The 21,930-nt window shown below is 45.9% G+C and overlaps 1 protein-coding gene across 1 annotated transcript in view; it reads left to right on the plus strand.

Annotated features, from left to right (window-relative positions):
• Positions 1-21,930, plus strand: part of WDFY4 (WDFY family member 4) — a 171,294-nt gene that overhangs the window by 141,756 nt on the left and 7,608 nt on the right. Inside the window, exons 48-55 of the mRNA XM_033148038.1 lie at positions 1,881-2,034; positions 5,911-6,002; positions 8,438-8,650; positions 13,437-13,584; positions 14,010-14,167; positions 15,770-15,928; positions 18,942-19,121; positions 21,504-21,680. Of these exons, the coding sequence (XP_033003929.1) occupies positions 1,881-2,034; positions 5,911-6,002; positions 8,438-8,650; positions 13,437-13,584; positions 14,010-14,167; positions 15,770-15,928; positions 18,942-19,121; positions 21,504-21,680 (1,281 nt within the window). The remainder of the gene's footprint in view (positions 1-1,880; positions 2,035-5,910; positions 6,003-8,437; positions 8,651-13,436; positions 13,585-14,009; positions 14,168-15,769; positions 15,929-18,941; positions 19,122-21,503; positions 21,681-21,930) is intronic.

A 21,930-nucleotide genomic window follows, 5' to 3' on the forward strand; every position in this document is an offset into this window, starting at 1 on the left:
TTCTTCAGGGTGGCCTTTCAAAGTCCCTGGGTTCGAATCCACGCCAGACTTTGATGAACTGGGATAATAGCTATGATAATTAGCAGAGCAATAAGACTCGTATGTCGTGAGTTCGAGCCCCACGTTGGGCAAAAGATTCCGGCGTTGCATATGGTTGAAAAGTGCAGCTTATCCAAGTCTGGGAATGCAAATGTGCCTGCCAGCCACTTTAGCCCAGAGTCTGAATGTTTTGCAGCCATTCCTCCTAAAAAACGGTAATGGCTGCAGGCTAGAAGGGCCCTGAATTCACATGTCTTGAATTGAGGAGAGAAGAGGTAGGAAGTTTTTTTTGGTCTTGTTTTTGCTAACAGCTCATAAAGTTGTTTTGGGGCTTTCTTCCGTTCTTCCTTTCTGCATTCCGAGAAGAGGAGAGCCGGCTAATTCTGATATAAATATATGCAAATACATTTATTAATATAGGAAATACTGCAAATCAGTTATTGCTTTCTTTATAAATAATACAGGCTTATGTTTAAAAAGATATTACTTCCTCCAAAATGCATTAGACAGCTGCAAAAAAATTACATTTTTCTAGATGGTAATATCTTTAACCAGATTTGCAGCACTAACAACATTTCCTATGTAGATATTATTTTTATTTAATACAGGTAACCTTTTTATTACGAATCACATTGTTTCTCTGGAGATTACCATCACCTTTCATAAAAGCTGTAAAAGCAGATGAAGAAGTGTCAGTCTAGGCACAGCCGTGTGTATGCAGATTAGATACACACTTCGAAGAGACTTCAAGGAGATACTTGTTAGCTTCTGGCTTCTAAATATGGTCTGCCTGTCTACTAATATGCGTCAGTTTTCCATTGAAATTGGACTCTGAGGGTTGATGTCTGCTAATGATTAACTTCGCAGTGACCTTGAAAGTAAGGCTTCTTGTGTTTCGCACTGACAGGACACACAACAGACATTACTCCCTGTGATTAAGTACAAAATCTGACCTGGACAGCCCAGCCCAGCGCTTGAATTTTGTGACATCTCCCTTCCCAGTGTTTTAAAATGGTGGGGGCGCAGTTAGGTTACAACTGGTGCAAAGTCAGGGGGAATTTTCCATTTCGCCAAGGGCCCCCTATGCTTTCATACCCTCCGAGATTTCTCCAATGTAAATAGGGACATCCTGTTCCATACCCGGTGACATTTCTCTGATGAAAAGGTAAAGGTAAAGGGACCCCTGACCGTTAGGTCCAGTCGTGTCCGACTCTGGGGTTGCGGTGCTCATCTCGCTCTATAGGCCAACGGAGCCGGCGCTTGTCCACAGACAGCTTCCGGGTCATGTGGCCAGCATGACTAAGCCGCTTCCGGCGAACAAGAGCAGCGCACGGAAACGGCGTTTACCTTCCCGCTGGAGCGGTACCTATTTATCTACTTGCACTTTGACGTGCTTTCAAACTGCTAGGTTGGCAGGAGCAGGGGCCGAGCAATGAGAGCTCACCCCGTTGCGGGGATTCGAACCGCCGACCTTCTGATCGGCAAGCCCTAAGCTCTGTGGTTGAGACCACAGCGCCACCCGCGTCCGTTCTCTGATGAAAGTAGGGATAAAAAGCGGGACATTCCAAGATCAAACCAGAAACAATTATGGCTTCTGTACATCTGGAGCTGTCCCTGGAAAATAGGGACACTTGGAGGGTCTGTAATTTGAGTAGTGTGCCAGTCATCAGGTTTGTGGGTGGCACCAGCTGATGGGACCATCTTTCCCTGTCCAAAGAAACGAGAGTTTCTCAGCCAGTAACCATCAACCCATATAGGTAACACACATTTTCAAAGAGGGGAGGAAACAAATTCAACCTTTCAACTTTCCCTGTCCCTCTCTCTTTCATCCCACCAACCAGGGAGGCGGTTTTGATGTTGCCGAGAGGATGTTCCACAGCATGAAGAGCACCTGGGACTCAGCCTCAAGAGATAACATGACGGACGTGAGGGAGCTCATCCCCGAGTTTTTTTACCTCCCCGAATTCTTAACAAACTGCAACCAGTTTGCACTCGGTAAGTATTCATGCCTGGCTGAATTTCGCCTGCAAATAATTTGGGAGCAAAGGTAACTTGAGGAAGTCGAAATGTTCTGTCGGGGCCGGGAAAGGCCTTTCGTACTCCTGCTGTATTTTTACGCCTGCTTGCGACCCAGACCACTTACTGTCTTGGCAACATTTCCCCCCACTCACATCCCACATCTAGTTGCAGGATTTCTTCCTGACAAGCGTGTCATGAATCGCAGAATGAACATGGTGATAGTATAGTGCAGGGGTCAGCAAACCTTTTCAGCAGAGGGCCGGTCCACTGTCCCTCAGATCTTGTGGGGGGCCGGACTATATTTTTTTTTGGGGGGGGGATGAACGAATTCCTATGCCCCACAAATAACCCAGAGATGCATTTTAAATAAAAGGACACATTCTACTCATGTGAAAACACACTGATTCCCGGACCATCTGTGGGCCCAATTTAGAAGGTGATTGGGCTGCATCCGGCCCCCAAGCCTTAGTTTGCCTACCCATGGTATTTGTTCAGTTGTTCAGTCGTGTCCGACTCTTCGTGACCCCATGGACCAGAGCACGCCAGGCACCCCTATCCTCCACTGCCTCCCGCAGTTTGGCCAAACTCATGCCAGTCGCTTCGAGAACACTGTCCAACCATCTCATTCTCTGTCGTCCCCTTCTACTTGTGCCCTCCATCTTTCCCAACATCAGGGTCTTTTCCAGGGAGTCTTCCCTTCTCATGAGGTGGCCAAAGTACTGGAGCCTCAACTTCAGGATCTGCCCTTCCAGTAGGCACTCAGGGCTGATTTCTTTAAGGATGGATAGGTTTGATCTTCTTGCAGTCCATGGGACTCTCAAGAGTCTCCTGCAGCACCATAATTCAAAGGCATCAATTCTTCGGTGATCAGTCTTCTTTATGGTCCAGCTCTCACTTCCATACATTGCTACTGGGAAAACCGTAGCTTTAACTATACGGACCTTTGTCGGCAAGGTGATGTCTCTGCTTTTTAAGATGCTGTCTAGGTTTGTCATTGCTTTCCTCCCAAGAAGCAGGCGTATTTTAATTTCGTGACTGCTGTCACCATCTGCAGTGATCATGGAGCCCAAGAAAGTGAAATCTCTCACTGCCTCCCATGGTATAGTGCCATGTAAACAAATCAGAGTTTTAAAAAACTAGCTAGTTTTGCCCCCTCTGTCATGTGCTTATGCTGGTCTCACTGCCCACCACACACTGAAAGATGAATGCAGGGGCGTAGGATTTGGGTGTGTGTGACAGGGGTGCTGCAGCCCCAGAAGCACAATTTTTAGGAGGAGCAAACCAGGCACCTCCACGCAGGTGCCCCCAGCGCAGCCTGGGATGGTGTTCCCTCCACAGGTGTCACCACACTGAGGGGGGATCCGCCAACCAAGGGGCACTTTGGCTGTCCAGGCTGCCCCTGTATGGGTGGGCAGGTGGCACTTTGCTCCAGTGGTGGTGGGGCAACCTGCCAGCATACCCCCAGGAGTGTTGCTGCACACCTACTTGCCCTGGGCACTGGCAACGACGCTACGCCACTGGATAACGTCTCCAACCAAGGGCTTGCATTCATGGAGGCTCCCTTGCATTTTTGAACCTTGTGCATTCTGGGTCCTGACCAGCCCCGGCTTGTCCATTTGTCCTACTGGCTCAGGGCTTAAAATTAGGCCACAACTTTATTAAGATTCAGATGTAGGGAGACCTTGGCTCAGGCATTGGGGCGTTTTTTCCTTCCCAGCCCCCCCAGCCGGGGTTCTGGGTAAATTCAGGGATATCCAGCATGAGTGGGGAGTGGGGCTAGTCAGGAGAACATATGTTCAAGCAGAATAGCCCCACCCACCCCCCGTTTGCTGTTGCTGGAGGGGGAGGGCAATGACGACCTATGGGCGTATGTGCCAATGCCCTCCCCTGATACCTCTTTAACGGGAACCCTGTTATTGCCGCCGCAATGGGGGCGGGGAGTCACTGCCCCACACACACCCCATGTCCCATTTTGTAGATGACTAAAGGATTCCGCCCAAGGCCTGCAACCCGCCAAAGTTGTGACGAATTGCTACGGAAAGGTGAAACCTGCCGATGCAGGGGAAGTCCTTTCCGGCCCTTCAACAGTGGCCTTGACATAGCAGCGCCTGCGTGGCTGTGGAAATAAAATGGTTAGCCTGCAGAGTAAACGTCAAATGAGGGAGTGGAGAGTGGGGAAGCTTCTGAATCCAACGGCCGCTTCCCAGGTATGACTCAACTCCTATTGTGTGTACTGACTAATCCCTCCTTCTACCTGGCCAATCCCCCGGCAACACTTTCCCCAGCCGGGATTGGGCGGCTGCTTGAGTGGGTGGAGACCACAGGTATCCAACCTGGGAAGGTGGTGCCAGACCCAACTGCCAGGAGCTGCACCGTGATCACAGGAGGCTACTCGTGACCACGCAAAATGCGCACGTCCGTTTGATGCGGGGAATGTCATTATCTGATTTACACACTTGTTGCATTCCTGCTGTTATGCTGTCTGTTTCTTGTTTATGTAACACATTCTCAATTATTTCTAAACTATTTATGTTCCCCAGATGTATGAATTGTGTGGCACTGACATATTTTTGCTATTATTATTTATGCGTATCATTTCTATCTTACCGATTTCCTCCTCTTTCTTATGCACATAATAATGTTATAGATTTTCTTTTTGGGGGTGGGGACCCCTCTAACCCCTGGAAATTAATAAATGGTAGCATTTTGATCATTTGGGATGTGAAGCGGGAAATACAAGCTGTAGAGGAATTCCAGAGCTAGCCAATGCAAAACGACCTGGCCAAGTCAGGGCCATTAAGGAACAATTCAGGGCTATTGAGAGCCGTTGGCAATAAAAGAGAACTGTACTTTTCCCCTTGTCCTGAGGTGTCAACAGAGACTGTGGGTTTGGAAGGCTGCCAGGGTAACTGGGTGTGAGGTGACAAGAAAAGAGAGTTTTTAACGGGGTGTTCTGGGTAGAAGAAGAAAGACCGGGATCCATCTTGGGCAGGCCGGCTGAAGGCTGGCTGCACTGCTATGGGAGGTAAAGATAAAGGTAAAGGGACCCCTGACCATTAGGTCCAGTCTTGTCCAACTCTGGGGTTGCGGCGCTCATCTCGCTTTACTGGCCGAGGGAGCCAGCGTACAGCTTCTGGGTCATGTGGCCAGCATGACTAAGCCGCTTCTGGTGAACCAGAGCAGCACACGGAAACGCCGTTTACCTTCCCGCCAGAGCAGTACCTATTTATCTACTTGCACTTCGACGTGCTTTCGAACTGCTAGGTTGGCAGGAGCTGCGACCGAGCAACGGGAGCTCACCCCGTCGCAGGGATTCGAACTGCCAACCTTCTGATCGGCAAGCCCTAGACTCTGTGGTTTAACCCACAGCGCCACCCGCGTCCCTAACGCTGTGGGAGATAAGCCCCTCTTAAAATGACCATGCTGTAAGATCTCCATGCAGACTTAAGATGTAAATAGGTGAATAAGCCCATATTTCTTAAAGCTACGAACAGTCTCCATTGTGTCTCAGTTCTCGACTACAGACCCTGGATGAGTGCCTGGAACCCCATGGGCTCTTGCCACCGCTCAGCCGACAGAGGGGCAGGCATTTGACTTTTGTAACAATAACTAGGGGAGATAGGTTAGGAAGAGAGAGAGAGAGAGAGAGAGAGAGAGAGAGAGAGAGAGAGAGAGTTGTCCAAGGTTAGCCAGTCATCTGAATGGAGATGTAAACCTGGTTCTCCCCAGCCTAATGTCAAAACTCTAAACCTGCCTTCTCTAACATGTCGTGGAAAGGAGAGAGCTCATCAGCCTTCAGATAAGTTTAAACGAAAATCAGGAATCAAATAATGTTGTTTTGGTCGCTTGCAGGAAGCTTGCAAGATGGGACCTCGCTGGGTGACGTGCTGTTGCCACCCTGGGCAGAAGGAAGCCCTCATAAGTTTATCAGCTTGCACAGACAGGTCAGTATGACAAGACACGCAGTTTGGATATTTTGGGTGTTGATGGCCGATCAAAAATAGCACCACATATTTATGTCGAACTGGGTGCCCACTAAATTTGCTTCTGGCCTAGGAGTAGTGACGCTAACCTTTTTTCTTCGTCTGCTGGCTACTGTTCACAGTCGGTCAGTACTCCCTCAGCCCTAACTTTGGTGTTCAGTTTTATATCTGCGTCATTTATTCTCAATAGATTTTCAGCCAAACTTTGGTGCTTTTATAGCTATTCGGATTTGGCTATTTGCCATGGGCAAATGAATGAAGCACAATTTTGAGTGAGTCTGTTCTGGAAAAAAACAAAAACATTTTCACAGCCCTTTAACAATGTGCCCACCTCCCACCAAAGTATCCCAAATGGAGGCCTCTCTTGATTCAGATGAAGATTTTAAAGAAATAAACCATCCCCATTTGACTAATCCACACTGAGGGCAGTATCCAGAAAACCACTCTGCGCCGCTTCCATATTGTGAACTTGCTTTTGTGGAATGAGCCATTCTTTGGTACTCAATTTGGTAGACCTTACATTTTTATTTTTTTTGTATGTAATTTTTATCAAATTTTTCTAATTTACATTTCAAAATATTCATTTAAATATTCAATCAACAACTTCCCTTCTTCTCTTTCCATGGTTCATTTTGCATACCATACATCCCTGCATGTTTTACATGAACTAAACCATTCAATATTCCATTGTTACATCCATCAAAACTTATTTACAGTGTTGAATTTATCTTAATGCTACCATTGTTTTTAAATGTACACAATTTTCACCTACATATTCAGTAAACATTTTCCAGTCTTCTTTAAACGTATGATGTTCTTCTTCTCTTATTCTAAATGTGAAGTCTGCAAGCTGTGCATATTCCATAGTTCATGTTGCCAGATGGGCGGGGTATAAATAATAAATTCTTATTATTAGTTGGGACATCGCTTGTTTTCCATTTTTGGGCTAGCAAGCATGGGCCGCAGTAATGGCATACATAAATAATCTTTTTTTGACACATGGGAATTTCCCTCCGAGTTACCCCTAACAAAAAGGACTCTGGTTTTTTTTTTTTTTTTTTTGTTTTTGAAAAGGTACTTTAAACACACACACACCGAATCATTATACAGTGCTACCTTGGTTTACGAACTTAATCTGTTCTGGAAGTCCGTTCTTAAACCAAAGCCATTCTTAAACAGAGGCGTGCTTTCCCTAATGAGGCCTCCTGCCGCCGGTGCCCTTCCAGCGTTCGGATTCCATTCTTAGACCGAGGTAAAGTTCTCAAACCGAGACACTACTTCCAGCTTTGCGGAGTTCGTAAACCGAATACAGTGGTACCTCGGGTTACAGACGCTTCAGGTTACAGACTCCGCTAACCCAGAAATAGTACCTCGGGTTAAGAACTTTGCTTCAGGATGAGAACAGAAATCGCGTGGCGGTGGCGCGGTGGCAGCGGGAGGCCCCATTAGCCAAAGTGGTACCTCAGGTTAAGAACAGTTTCAGGTTAAGAACGGACCTCCAGAACAAATCAAGTTCTTAACCCGAGGTACCACTGTAGTTCGTAAACAGGGCTGTTCTTAAACCGAGGTACCACTGTATATCATTTCCCAATACTCTTTTACCCCTTTTACATTTGACCCAAGAGATAGTTTCTTTCCCTTCCATGTTTTCCATTGAAGACCAAAGCAATTTGTACATCATGAGGGCTGACTCAGGGATTAGTGGTAGAGTCAGTGCTGTCAAGTATCCCGTTTTCCCCGGGAATCTCCCTTATTTCAAGCAGTTTCCCGCTGCTATCCCTTATTTTTTATATCCCTTTAATTTCCCGTTTTTTCAAAGGAAGCAGCACCTCTCCCTCCCCCTGCTGGCCAGGGACTGGGAAGACCTCGCCTCCTTGCAGCCTCAAAGCAAGCGGAGGCCATTTCCCGCGCTTACAGGAGGGGGCGTATTTGGCCCCCTGCATCAGCCCCTATCAGCTGCCGCCGAGCCCCTCAGCTAGACAATAGGGTTAGCTGGGGGGGCGGAGCCTGGCTGCCTTTGAAAACGGGCGGCTGGTGCTTTGAAACGTTACAATACGACGGAGCGGCGCACGCTTTGTAGCTTTTTATCCGGAGCTCGCTGAGCAGCCGAGGCGTCGTAGCCCACGGGCAGCGTTTCCAAAATACAGTGAGCCTACTGCGCGCGTTCACACCAGTGCCGCCCACTTTTGCTTCTGGCTCCGCCCACCACTGCCATGTGACTGTCCCCGGGATAGGTGAGGCTGCTGATCCCTTACTTTCAAATCCGAAACTTGACAGCTATGGGTAGAGTCCACACTACTACGTGGGCATTCCAGCAACAAGGACCCTACCCACAAAGGCGAAACATAGGCTGGCGTTCTCGCTAACAAGGTAACTCTGCGAGTATTGGGTTTCAGGCACTGGAGAGCGATTATGTCGGCAACCATATCCACCACTGGATAGATCTGATCTTTGGCTACAAGCAACGTGGCCCAGCAGCAGCGAAGGCTGTGAACGTCTTTCATCCCTATTTCTACGGTGATCAGGTGCACCCGGACAGCATCAGCGACCCACTCATCAAAAACACCGTCTTGGGGTTTGTCAGCAACTTCGGACAGATCCCAAAGCAGGTACAGTACAGATGGAGGGGGAAGTGAGTCACCAAGAGTCAAAAGCATTCTCCAGTTTGAACCCTGAGTGGGACGCAGGATCGTAGGATTTTGCAGGATATCAGCAGCCACTGGTGATCTAACTTGGGGGGTGCACCTGGGCTCCAGGTGGTAGGGCAAACCACCATTGTGCTGTACCAGTAAAGCCCTGATTTGTTTCTTCCATCTTTGGCAGGGAGGCAGTGAATTGAATATCTGCCTTGGCTGAGAGCTTCTGCATGGATGCTGTATGCCGGAGGCTTTTTAAGAGAAAGAGACCGCACAGCACAAATGGCCATGAATGAAGTTGTGTGTGTGTGTGCACCTCTTGTTGACGCGCGACTTTCCACTGCTATTCTTTTTTTTTTTTTAAAGCTTTATTGAGTTCTAAAACAATTACAAAAAAGGAGACATAAAATACATTTATACATATATACATAAAGTTATGTGTAAAACATTAAACAAAGAAAAACAAAGACAATCTGTGCACCCCCCAATACTAGCTTCCAGCCTTCATGTTATTGCAGTTTGTACTAACTATATATATATATATATATATATATATATATATATATATATATATATATTGTATACGTAATTTTTTTCTTCTTCTTACTTAACTTACTCTTGAGACCCACTTATACATTTGTTAGAAGATTGACTCTTTCCGCTATGTTTCCCATATAGTTCTTAAAACATTCCCAATCTCTTTCTACCGCTTCATTTGTCACTCCTTTTACTTCTCCTATTTTTCTGGCCAAGTTCTGATATCCTAATAATTTTATTTGCCAATCTTCCAAATTTGGTCAAATACTCCTTTAAAAAAAAAATCCTGAAATATTTTTACTAGGAATCTTGGGAGATGAAATAAAAGGACAAATGTGTATTAATGTATGCCACAACAGCAGCCAGGCTCCTGATTGCAAAAAAATTGGAAGAGTGCAATAATTTCCACTGCTATTCTTAAGGATCCTGTACCCAATTTCAATTGGGGACCCAATGCTGGTCCCCAATTGCTCCAATCAGAGTTGACATATTTGCCTCTTTGGGGGCAGCCCCACTGCAATCCATTTATCCCCAACCAGCTGGCGCAAAGCAACACTGGGAACAGAAATGCACATAGGCGCAATCCTTTGCAGCTCCCCGAGCTCTGATTTCTGGGCAGCCTACAGCTGGTCTCCCTTGTCCCACTTAGAATCTCCCGTGGTTGCTGATAACTTGGAAGCATCATTCCTATCATCGGAATACAAAGCCACCCCATTTCCTTCCCCCTCCTTTCCCCCGGCCTTTATCAAAGTGAGATGACTCTGCGAGGAGTTGCTGACAGCGCTCTCTACAGAGATTCTGCTGCAGGCAGAGACTGGCTGTCCTCCTGGCGTTTTTTTTGTGACTGGGGAGGCTGCACCTCCCATTTAAAGGCATGGTGCAAATTAGTACCACGAGAAGGGACGGAAGCATCTGTGTTGAAATGATCGGCATGGTTGCTGCCGCAGCGCATTAATTAGCACCAAGAGGGTGTTCAGTTCTGCGGAGGATATGAGATCCTAAAGCGTACTTAACTCGGAAGTGAATCCCACTGTACACCATGGAAAACAGCAAAATCTTTTTTCCCCCCCTCATAATTTTTATTAAGTTTTCTCATAATTCTACTTTAAACAAAAAATATGCAACATTTATGAATTATGTATGTATACAAAGATTTATATCACAAAAAATACTCTTATGCTTATATCATATAGATAATTTATACAGTTTGTAAAAAAAAAAAGTAAAAAAATAAAAACCAACTTCCCCCCTTCTGCTTCCCCCCGTTCTTCTTCTGTTTTCTTTTGTCACCTATATCCACGGATATATGCTTCTTTATTACAATTATCATCTGTCACATGTTTTCAATCTATTCCCATATTGTAAAGCCACTCCTTCAAATTTATCTTATATTATTGATAGAACATTAACTTATATTGTCCAAAAAAAACTTTGTTGTAGATATAACAATACTAAACAATGTACTCATATTCCATTTGTATCTTTTCCCTCTTAATATTGTTTTATAACTTCTTTAAATTCCCACTAAAGAATTTTTTTTGATTAACTATGAGATCTGCATTTTCCTTTCATTTTCTATATTCCATACAACTTATTCAGATACACCTTAAATTTGTCCCATTCTTTTCCAAAAGTTTCACCGCCTTGTTGCCTAATCTTTGATGTTAATTTTGCTATAAAACAGCAAAATCTGCTTCCAAGGAAACGCGCTTAGGATGAGATGCATAATAACAGTCCCTTTTTAACCAAGCCTTTGGCCGACTGACATCCGGTGCCCTTTAAAAATGTGTTGGGGAGGAGGGAATTACTGATCTTGTTTTTATCATGTATTTTGTGTTTTTATATTGTGATTTTGTGCTGTGGACCGCCCTGAGACCTGCGGGTATAGAGTGGTACGCAAATTAGAAACAGGAAAGAAGGAATATGTCTTCCTGAGCCTTTCCGTCATAGGGCTGCCTTGACTTCAGCTGCCCTCTGTTGATCATTTTGAAAATGTTTCTGCTTCATGCATCCAGTCTTGGGGTCTGGCCCATTTTATGACTAAGCACTCAGCTAGGAAAAAGCAATCCTGATAAGAGTGGCGGGAGTCGGGATGTTTTCCTTCCTTCCTTCCTTCCTTCCTTCCCCGTGGCACGTTTATCCCGCCTTTCGCAAGTTAATAGCACCTGACAGAATATTAATAAGATTTGTTGTGCACTGCGAGCGTAGGAGAAAAGAATAGAAGGAAGGCTTGTGCAAAACGGCAACAGGATCAAAAATACCGGAAGAAAGCGCCAATGAATGTTGGAGTGTACTGACGCATGTTTGTACATCCTTGTCATCCGGAAGGGCTTTGCTTTGTATATCGCCTTCCACAGTGGGGAAAACCCTGTTGAAGAGCGTCGTTGTTTTCTCAGAAGCCCTGAGACTTGGGAACAGCCCCCCCCCAAAAAAAACAATGGCCACTTATACATTGCCAAAAGGAAGAAAATGCATCACACGCCTGGAAAATAAAACCCAAAGAGGACACTGGTTTGTATAAAGTGTGCACATGCTGACTTAGATAGGTACATTTGTGCAATGTGTCTGGAGGCGATTGGAGGATGGATGGTGGCTAACAGATTAAGGTTGAATCATGACAAGACAGAAATACTGTTTTGGGGGGGCAGGGGGCAGGCAGGTGGTTCTGAATGGGGTAACTGTGTCCCTGAAGGACCAGGTGCGCAGCCTGGGAGTCATTTTGGATTCACAGCCGTCCATGGAGGCGCAATTCTGCGTCCAGGGCAGCTGTCTACCAGCTCCATCTGGTATGCAGGCTGAGACCCTACCTGCCCGCGGACTGTCTCCCCAAAGTGGTGCATGCTCTAGTTATCTCCCGCTTGGACTACTGCAATGCGCTCTACGTGGGGCTACCTTTGAAGGTGACCCGGAATCTACAACCACTCCAAAATGTGGCAGCTAGACTGGTGACTGGGAGTGGCCGCTGAGACCATGTAACACTGGTCCTGAAAGACCTACATTGGCTCCCGGTACGTTTCCGAGCACAATTTAAAGTGTTGGTGCTGACCTTTAAAGCCCTAAACGGCCTCAGCCCTGGAGGAGCGTCTCCACCCTTATCGTTCAGCTCCAAGGGCCTTCTGGCGGTTCGCTCCCTATGAGAAGTGAGGTTACAGGGAACCAGGCAGATGGCCTCCTTGGTAGTGGTGCCTGCCCTGTGGAATGCCCTCCCATCAGATGTCAAGGAAATAAACAACTACCTGACTTTTAGAAGACATCTTAGGGAAGTTTTTAATGTTTGATGTTTTATCGTGTTTTTAATATTCCTGTTTTTTTTTTTTTAAATAAATTTTATTATATTTCAAAAAAGACTGAAAAAAGAAAAAGAAAGAAAGAAAGAAAAGACAAAATACAAAAAACATGAACAAAATACAAACACTACAAAATCAAAAAGTACAACAACAACAAAAATAAATTCTAAACATCCTTATACTTATTTAATCTTACTTAATGAGCTTCCTCCCATCTTCTATGCTGCATTCATTGTGATTCTAATTTTAGCAACTTTATAACAATTTAATATCATCATTCATAACTAATCTATACCTTATTTATATCATCTTATTTCTAGCTTTAACAACTTATATCATTCCAATACATCTTAACAATTCTAACAATTATATCCTACTTCTCCTAATATACTTTATGCTATCGCCTTTAATTCAACTGATTTCCAATTCAAATCACTATATTATCGTATTTTTTCAAATAGTCTCTGAATTTCTTCCAATCTTCTTGCACCGCTTCCTCCCTCTGGTCTCGGAGTCTCGCAGTCAGTTCAGCGAGTTCCATATACTCAATCAGCTTCATCTTCCATTCTTCCACTGTCGGTAGAGTTTCACTTTTCCAGTTCTTTGCTATTAAAATCCTAGCTGCTGTTGTGGCATACATAAAGAAAGTTTTATCTCTGTTGGTAATCTCCTGATTGTCCATGCCCAGCAGAAAGGACTCTGGTTTCTTACTAAATGTGCTTTTTAGCACTTTAATATTCCTGTTGGGAGCTTCCCAGGGAGGCTGGGGGAACCCAGCCAGATGGGCGGGGTATGTAAATTAATATAATATAATATAATATAATATAATATAATATAATATAATATAATATAATATAATATAATATAATATAATATAATTAATATAATATAATATAATGCAGAAATATTTTTTTGCAACTTTTTCTTCTTCACAGCTTTTCACCAAACCACACCCGGCCAGGAATGCCTTGGGGAAGCATACGATGAGCAGAGACAGCATCCTCTTCTCTCAAACAGCTAGTCATCTGCCTCCGACACTCAACAACCTGCGTAATCTGAAGCCTTCATCAGTTGCTGTCAAAGGTACAGATTGTTTGGGGACCAGCAAGTGTCACACCCCCAGGGCGGTACCCGGTGCGGCCCGCCCCCTGCCCCCTTGCTCCGCCCCTGATAGTCTGCCTCCCAGGAATTACATAATGGCAAAGGGAAGACCTGAGTGGCTCCATCCATCAGCCAGAGAACGAACTGTTGCAGGGAGTGGCTAGGGAACAGCTCCTATTATCAGCAGCTAAAGAAGTAAGTCAGGCAAATGCCCCAACTAGAGAAGAGCATTTATAGTTCACCACTTCATTCTGGCTTTGAAGAACCAGTATCTCTCCTCTTCCCTTTTCTTCCATTCCCTTCTTGACCTTTGGGAACGAGGCAGTGGGATTTCCCTCTCTCCTTTTAAAGGCAGATGCGTCAAAAGAGTTACTTCCTTTTCTTCTCCTTCCCCCCTCCCTATACAGAGGCACCTCAAGGACCTGTGGGTCACATTGTATGTACCGAAAAGGGAACTTTGGCCGTGGGGGGAAACAAAATTTTGATCCCCCCACAGTGGAATAAAGTGTTTTGCTGGGGTTTCGATGACTTCACCTGCTGCCTAGCTGCTTCCGGGTCAGACAAGGTAAACCGCAACGTGTTTCTGGGTATGGCTGCAAGAAACATTCAAAATTGTGTCCTCGGGCTGTTTGAGTGGTCATGCGGCCAATAGTTGCAAGCAGTGAGAGATGGGCTGGCAACGTGCATCGAATCAGTTGGTAGAATCGGCTTCCAGAACATCTGACATCAATAATGGGACTGAACGACAAAAACTATGCCTTCATAATATTGTATTCAGTTGACAATCTTATCTCATTTCTTGACATCACACCGGGCTGCTATTGCATTTTTAGAATCTGTATTCCATGATGTTAAATTTACTGGTATTCCCATGGAATGAATATTGTGTAAACTGGGTTGGCATTGGAGCTCAGAATCCTCAGACGGTCCCCAGCTCCCTGGCAGAAACCATTGCTTGTTGGTTGGGTTCAGGAGCCACCCTCCCTTTTAATTATGCACCGTGCCCCTTACCTAGTGCCATGCTGGGGCAAACTGGCAGCTAGCTCATAACTACTAGGTTACGTAGCCACCATCATAATTAGCCAGCAGAGCCTACCAATATCAGAGAGACAGACAGACAGACAGACAGACAGAGCCCAACACAACTACGATATTTGTAAAACGTCAATTGGAAGCTAAAAATACACAGAACACTACAACAATAAATACTAAAGAGGCAGAATCGCAAAAGAAAAATCAGTCAAGGCCAGGCATAGGCAACCTTCGGCTCTCCTGATGTTTTGGCCTACAACTCCCATGATCCCTAGCTAACAGGACCAGTGGTCAGGGATGATGGGAATTGTAGTCCGAAACATCTGGAGAGCCGAAGGTTGCCTATGCCTGGTCAAGGCCAATGGGAGGGTAGATCAGAACATCTCAGGTGGCTGAAGAAATGCCCTTGGTAAGGGAGCCAACTTAACTTTTTGTGCGGTCAAGGGGAATTCCACAAACTGGGTGCCACGTCTGGAAAGTCCCTAGTCCTGTGCTGAGAGGCAAATTGTCCCCCTGCGGACTCGCTCTGACATAACAAAATGTGGGTTTTATCAAAGTAATTGTTGAACTGAAATACAATTAAGAAGAAGCATATTAATAGTGAAATACAATTAAGAAGAAGTATATTTTTTGGGGGGGGGGCCCAAGAGAGTGGGGCCCTAAGCTATAGCTTGTTTAGCTGATACATAAATCTGGCACTGGTCCTACTATTTACGTTCATAATATCATTCATAATATCATGAGAGCCAGTGTGGTGTAGTGGTTAAGAGCGGTGGACTTGTAATCTGGGGAACTGTGTTCGCTTCCCCGCTCCTTCACATGCAGCTGCTGGGTGACCTTGGGCTAGTCACACTTCTCTGAAGTCTCTCAGCCCCACTCACCTCACAGGGTGTTTGTTGTGGGGGAGGAAGGGAAAGGAGAATGTTAGCCGCTTTGAGACTCCTTCGGGTAGTGATAAAGCGGGATATCAAATCCAAACTCCTCTTCTTCTTCTTCATTCTAATAGGGGGAAATAATATTAAATGGGTCAGTGTTGATGCAGCCCTAGTTTCTGAATTTCCCGGGCTGCTTGCTTGTCGATCTTTTCCTTTGTTCCTGCTTGCATGGATGTGTATTTTTCTCTGCTTGCATGTAGAAGGTGACCACATTTGAAGCCATGGCTGATTGGGGGGTTTGCCTCTGTGCTGTTTGCCCCACACCAACGACACTCATCACCTCCGGAAGCAGCTCTGTGTTGTGCGTCTGGGAGCTGTCCGTGGCGAGAGATGGAGGCGCTTGCTTAAACCTGAAGCAGGTAACAACATCCGAGTTCACATTTGCAGGAGGCAAAATGCTCAAGGGCACTCGGTGTTAGAGCGAGAGATCCGTTGACTCTTGGGCAGGGAGCAGATACTGCCACTCTCCAACAAAGTATTTGCGCTGACAAAATGATGAGGATGGGGTGGAAGATTCACAGGTTATGAAGGACTTGCTCACCATTTTTATTGACAGCTGCCTGAATTATGATAGCCAGGAAGTGGAAGGGGCAAGCAGAATATAAAATGAGAGAATGGTACAAAGAGGTGTGGGATATAGATATTAATGAGAAATGAACATGTGCCATTAAGGTAAGACAGGGAATATGCAAGAGAAATGATTTTGAGATTTGGAGGGTGTTGGTAGAATTGATGCTTTTGAATTATGGTGCTGGAGGAGACTCTTGAGAGTCCCATGGACTGCAAGAAGATCAAACCTATCCATTGTGAAGGAAATCAGCCCTGAGTGCTCACTGGAAGGACAGATCCTGAAGTTGAGGCTCCAGTACTTTGGCCACCTCATGAGAAGAGAAGACTCCCTAGAAAAGACCCTGATGTTGGGAAAGATGGAGGGCACAAGGAGAAGGGGAAGACAGAGGATGAGATGGTTGGACAGTGTTCTCAAAGCTACCCACATGAGTCTGACCAAACTGTGGGAGGCAGTGGAAGACAGGAGTGCCTGGCGTGCTCTGGTCCATGGGGTCACGAAGAGTCGGACATGACTGAACAACAGTAGAATTTCTACTGTTAAAACGGAAAGGGGCCAAACCATTGCAAGAGGTGTCAAAATTTTGGGAGGTTGGATGGTTACAATGGAATTCTTATTCTTATTTATGTATGATTGTTACTTTGCCAAAATAAAATAATAAGAATAAAATTAAATAAGAAGCCAACACACACACAAATAATAAGATAATCTGAAAATGCATACCAACGAAAAGAAAATGCAAAGTGCACTTTGAATCACTTTTCAGAGCTCCCCCCCCCCAGGTGGTCAATTCTTCACCCTCGAGGAAATACAGGTGACTAGGCAGGTGGGAATATAGAAGAGGGGAAATTGAAGTAGAGGAAAAATTGGTATTCTCCCATCTATGGCTCCTGTGACGATAGTTGAAGGTTCCCCTGGCAGCCATGGCTCACCAGTTGAGAACCGCTGGTGCAGGCAATTCCATCTCCTCCTTCAGGTCTTCTGCTTCAGGCTGCAGCCTCAACAGAGCCAGTGTGGTGTAGTGGTTAAGAGAGGTAGACTCATAATCTGGTGAACCAGGTTCGCGCCTCCACTCCTCCACATGCAGCTGCTGGGTGACCTTGGGCTAGTCACACTTCTCTGAAGTCTCTCAGCCCCACTCACCTCACAGAGTGTTTGTTGTGGGGGAGGAAGGGAAAGGAGAATGTTAGCCGCTTTGAGACACCTTCGGGTAGTGATAAAGCGGGATATCAAATCCAAACTCTTCTTCTTCTTCTTCTTCTTCTTCTTCTTCTTCTTCTTCTTCTTTTTAAGCCTTCGGGGAGAAACTGCACAGAATTCAGTGTCTGGTGTCATTTGGCCCAAATAATAATAATAATAATAATAATAATAATAATAATAATAATATTTTATTTGTACCCCGCCCATCTGGGCGGCTTCCATCAAATATTAAAATACATTTAAATCCCAAAGAATGGAATTAAGTATGGAAGCCACAGACTGAACACCTGCGGTGTTTTAATTTAACAACATTGTTCCACGCATCACGGGCAGGTCAGGTTCACTGATGTGTTTGTAGTGCTGTAGTTCTAAGAGAATTCTCCATCGAATGATTTTAAAGCCCACCCCCCAAAAAAACCACAGAAACCCCTCGCTCTGAATCGTAGCGGTGCCAGGCAGGTGTATGGTGTCTGCTTGTACTGTGTCTCATTACTGACATGGCTGGGGGCATTATTTTGCTGCGAATTAGGACAAGTCCCCCAATTAATTTTTTTTTTAAAATAATATTTATTAAGGGTTTTTCCAATTAAATCCAAATTACAATACATGATTAAATTTTCCCAGACTCCCCTTTCTCTCACCGAGGGGAGCATATAAAACAAACCCCCCCCCCTCACTGGGGTGATCAGCAATTCTTTCCCAATTTAACCACTTACAATCCTCTTTAACTTTTCCGACTTCCCCGATTCCCCTCCTGTTGATTTCCAGGCTGACCCTAATTCACAGCTATTGCCAATTAATCCCCATATAACTTTCCCTCCTTCTCACGTTTTTCTTAATTGATTCTTTTACTAATTTTTTTTATTCATCTTGCACATCTTATTTATCATTTTAACCTATCCTCTGCCAGTGTGGTGTAGTGGTTAAGAGTGGTAGACTCGTAATCTGGGGAACCAGGTTCGCGTCTCGGCTCCTCCACATGCAGCTGCTGGGTGACCTTGGGCTAGTCACACTTCTCTGAAGTCTCTCAGCCCCACTCACCTCACAGAGTGTTTGTTGTGGGGGAGGAAGGGGAAGGAGAATGTTAGCCGCTTTGAGACTCCTTCGGGTAGTGATAAAGCGGGATATCAAATCCAAACTCTTCTTCTTCTTCTTCTTCTTCTTCTTCTTCTTCTTCTTCTTCACTGTATTCCTGAACCTCCATTGCCTAATTTCAAATTTCATTACAACAACCCTTTTTGAAAATAATTTCATTTGAACTCTTCCCCCCCCCTTTCCTCCTATACTCCAAAAGTATAAGTCCCCCAGTTAAGGACGGTGGCAAGGAGTTCTCTCTCGCAACACATTTAGAATGGTCTTGATCCCTCTCGGGAAATTGCTGGGGCGGTTATCCAGTTGCTCTGGGGTTGTGCCTCAGATCTCCAAAACCCTTTACATTGGCTTCTCTGCTCCCTGCATTAAAAGGATGCTGCCCATTCTCTGCAGAAGAGTTCTCTCTCCCTGTGGAACAGACCATTTGTCTTTGTAAACTGAAGGATGCCTTGTGGCTTGGTACTCAATTAGCGTCTCCCTTTGTTGTGGTCCCTGCTTGTGTCGTCTCCCAGCCTCTGTACGGGCACACGCAGCCTGTGACCTGCTTGGCTGCCTCCACGTCCTACAGCATCATCGTGAGCGGGTCTGCCGACAGATCCTGCATCATCTGGGACCTGAACCACCTGACACCCATCGCCCAGCTTCCTGCCCACGAGGCCTGCCTCTCGGCTGTTGCCATCAATGATTCAACGGTAAGACATTCATTTATCATCATCCCCCTGACACGTCCATGAACATTTCATGACGACTTAATGGGTGCCCTTCCCTGCAAGAAACCATCTTGAGACGCGACAAATTGATTTTTCTTCTTTTTACGGAGGTTTCTAATAGTATCCTTAATGCTGAGAGGGGGCACTAAAAGCAGCCTCGGAGACAGAGCTGAGGGAGAGGGAGGAGGAGGAGGAAGAGGAGGGGAATTGTTACAGGCCGTTCTCTCTGTGCTGCATTCGGCCTCCGGGCTTTTTCGCTTCTGTTTGGTTACAGGTGACTCTCTCCACATGCATTTCATTTGTTTGAGAAAACCAGAATATTCTCCCGGCTAAGGGCCATGCCAGGGACGCGGGTGGCACTGTGGGTTAAACCACAGAGCCTGGGGCTTGCTGATCAGAAGGTCGGCGGTTCGAATCCCCGCGACGGGGTGAGCTCCCGTTGCTCGGTCCTAGCTCCTGCCCACCTAGCAGTTCGAAAGCACATCAAAGTGCAAGTAGATAAATAGGTACCACTCCGGCGGGAAGGTAAATGGAGTTTCCGTGCGCTGCTCTGGTTCGCCAGAAGCGGCTTAGTCATGCTGGCCACATGACCCGGAAGCTGTACGCCGGCTCCCTCGGCCAGTAACGTGAGATGAGCGCCACAACCCCAGAGTTAGACATGACTGGACCTAATGGTCAGGGGTCCCTTTACCTTTACCTTTATTGAATTTTAACCAGAAAGACGTGGGTTCACATCCCTTCTTGCTGTAATGGTTATTTTGTTATCTACCAGTCACCCTTGCCTGTGTTGGTGGACAGACTATGCCTAAGCCTGCCAGGTAATATATTGTGATGGGACACGGGTGGCGCTGTGGTCTAAACCACTGAGCCTCTTGGGCTTGCCGATCAGAAGGTCAGCGGTTCGAATCCCCATGACAGGGTGAGCTCCCGTTGCTCTGTCCCAGCTCCTGCCAACCTAGCAGTTCAAAAGCACGCCAGTGCAAGTAGATAAATAGGTACCGCTGCGGCAGGAAGGTAAACGGCATATAATAATAATAATAAATTTTTATTTATACCCCGCCCTTCCCAGCCAAAAACTGGGCTCAGGGCGGCTAACACTAATTGAAATCACAGCAAAAACAGAAAAACAATCAATATTAAAATACAGATTAAAATACAAATTCAAAATTCAAAATTAAAACTGCCGTCTCATTTTCAAATAGCCCACCAATAAAAGAATGAAGCATAAGTATCAAACAGAAACCAACCCAAAGGCCAGGTGGAACAGCTCCGTCTTGCAGGCCCTGCGGAAAGATGCCAAATCCCACAGGGCCCTGGTCTCTTGTGATAGGCTGTTCCACCAAGTCGGGGCCAATACTGAGAAAGCCCTGGCTCTAGTTGAGGCCAACCTAGCATCTTTGTTGCTTGGGACCTCCAAAAGATTATTATTTGAGGACCTTAAGGTCCTACACGGGACATATCCATGCGCTCTGGCTTCCCTCAGGGTCTTCCGTTGCACCAGAAGCGGTTCAGCCCCATGACCCAAAAAGCTGTCTGTGGACAAATGCCAACTCCCTCGGCCTGAAGCGAGATGAGTGCCGCAACCCAATAGTCACCTTTGACTGGACTTAACCGTCCAAGGGTCCTTTACCTTTTAACCTTTTTGTTGTTGTTCAGTCGTTCAGTCGTGTCCGACTCTTCGTGACCCCATGGACCAGAGCACGCCAGGCACGCCTATCCTTCACTGCCTCTCGCAGTTTGGCCAAACTCATGTTAGTAGCTTCAAGAACACTGTCCAGCCATCTCATCTTCTGTCGTCCCCTTCTCCTTGTGCCCTCCATCTTTCCCAACATCAGGGTCTTTTCTAGGGAGTCTTCTCTTCTCATGAGGTGGCCAAAGTACTGGAGCCTCAACTTCAGGATCTGTCCTTCTAGTGAGCACTCAGGGCCGATTTCCTTGAGAATGGATAGGTTTGCTCTTCTTGCAGTCCGTGGGACTCTCAAGAGTCTCCTCCAGCACCATAATTCAAAAGCATCAATTCTTCGGCGATCAGCCTTCTTGATGGTCCAGCTCTCACTTCCATACATTACTACTGGGAAAACCATAGCTTTAACTATACGGACCTTTGTCGGCAAGGTGATGTCTTTGCTTTTTAAGATGCTGTCTAGGTTTGTCGTTGCTTTTCTCCCAAGAAGCAGGCGTCTTCTAATTTCGTGACTGCTGTCACCATCTGCAGTGATCATGGAGCCCAAGAAATTGAAATCTCTCACTGTTTAACCTTTTTACCTCTGTTATTTACAAGTCACCCTTGCCTGTGTTAGTTGGAGAGAGACTATGTCCAAGCCCGCCCCGTGCTCTCCAGTGATGTAATGCAATGTGTTTCAGGGTGACGTGGCCTCCTGTGCTGGGACAGCCCTCTACTTATGGAACGTCAATGGACAGCCTCTGGCTACAGCATCCTTCAGCCCTGGAGCCACAATTTTGTGCTGCTGCTTCATGGAAGTGATTGACTGGGATGTGCAGAGCCTCATAGTCACGGGAGACACAGGGGGGGCTGTGAAGGTAGGCCTCTCCAGGGGAGAGTTTCCACTTTTGGGGGCTCCTTGGCTTGTCCCAGCTTGAGGAAAAGTCTCTGGGGGGTTTTGGGGGGTCATCTTTTAGATACGTGCATTTAGTTAATTTCACCATCTTGGCTACTGTTGGGCAAGCCAGCATTTCAATGTTGAGGCTTGGAACAATGCAAATTTGCTCCCCGCTAAAACCCCCCCCAAATACTATTGCTTTTAATTTTATGCAAAAGAAAGCAGATTCA

The sequence above is a fragment of the Lacerta agilis genome, chromosome 5 (genome assembly GCF_009819535.1).
Source record: "Lacerta agilis isolate rLacAgi1 chromosome 5, rLacAgi1.pri, whole genome shotgun sequence".
Taxonomy (NCBI): domain Eukaryota; kingdom Metazoa; phylum Chordata; class Lepidosauria; order Squamata; family Lacertidae; genus Lacerta; species Lacerta agilis.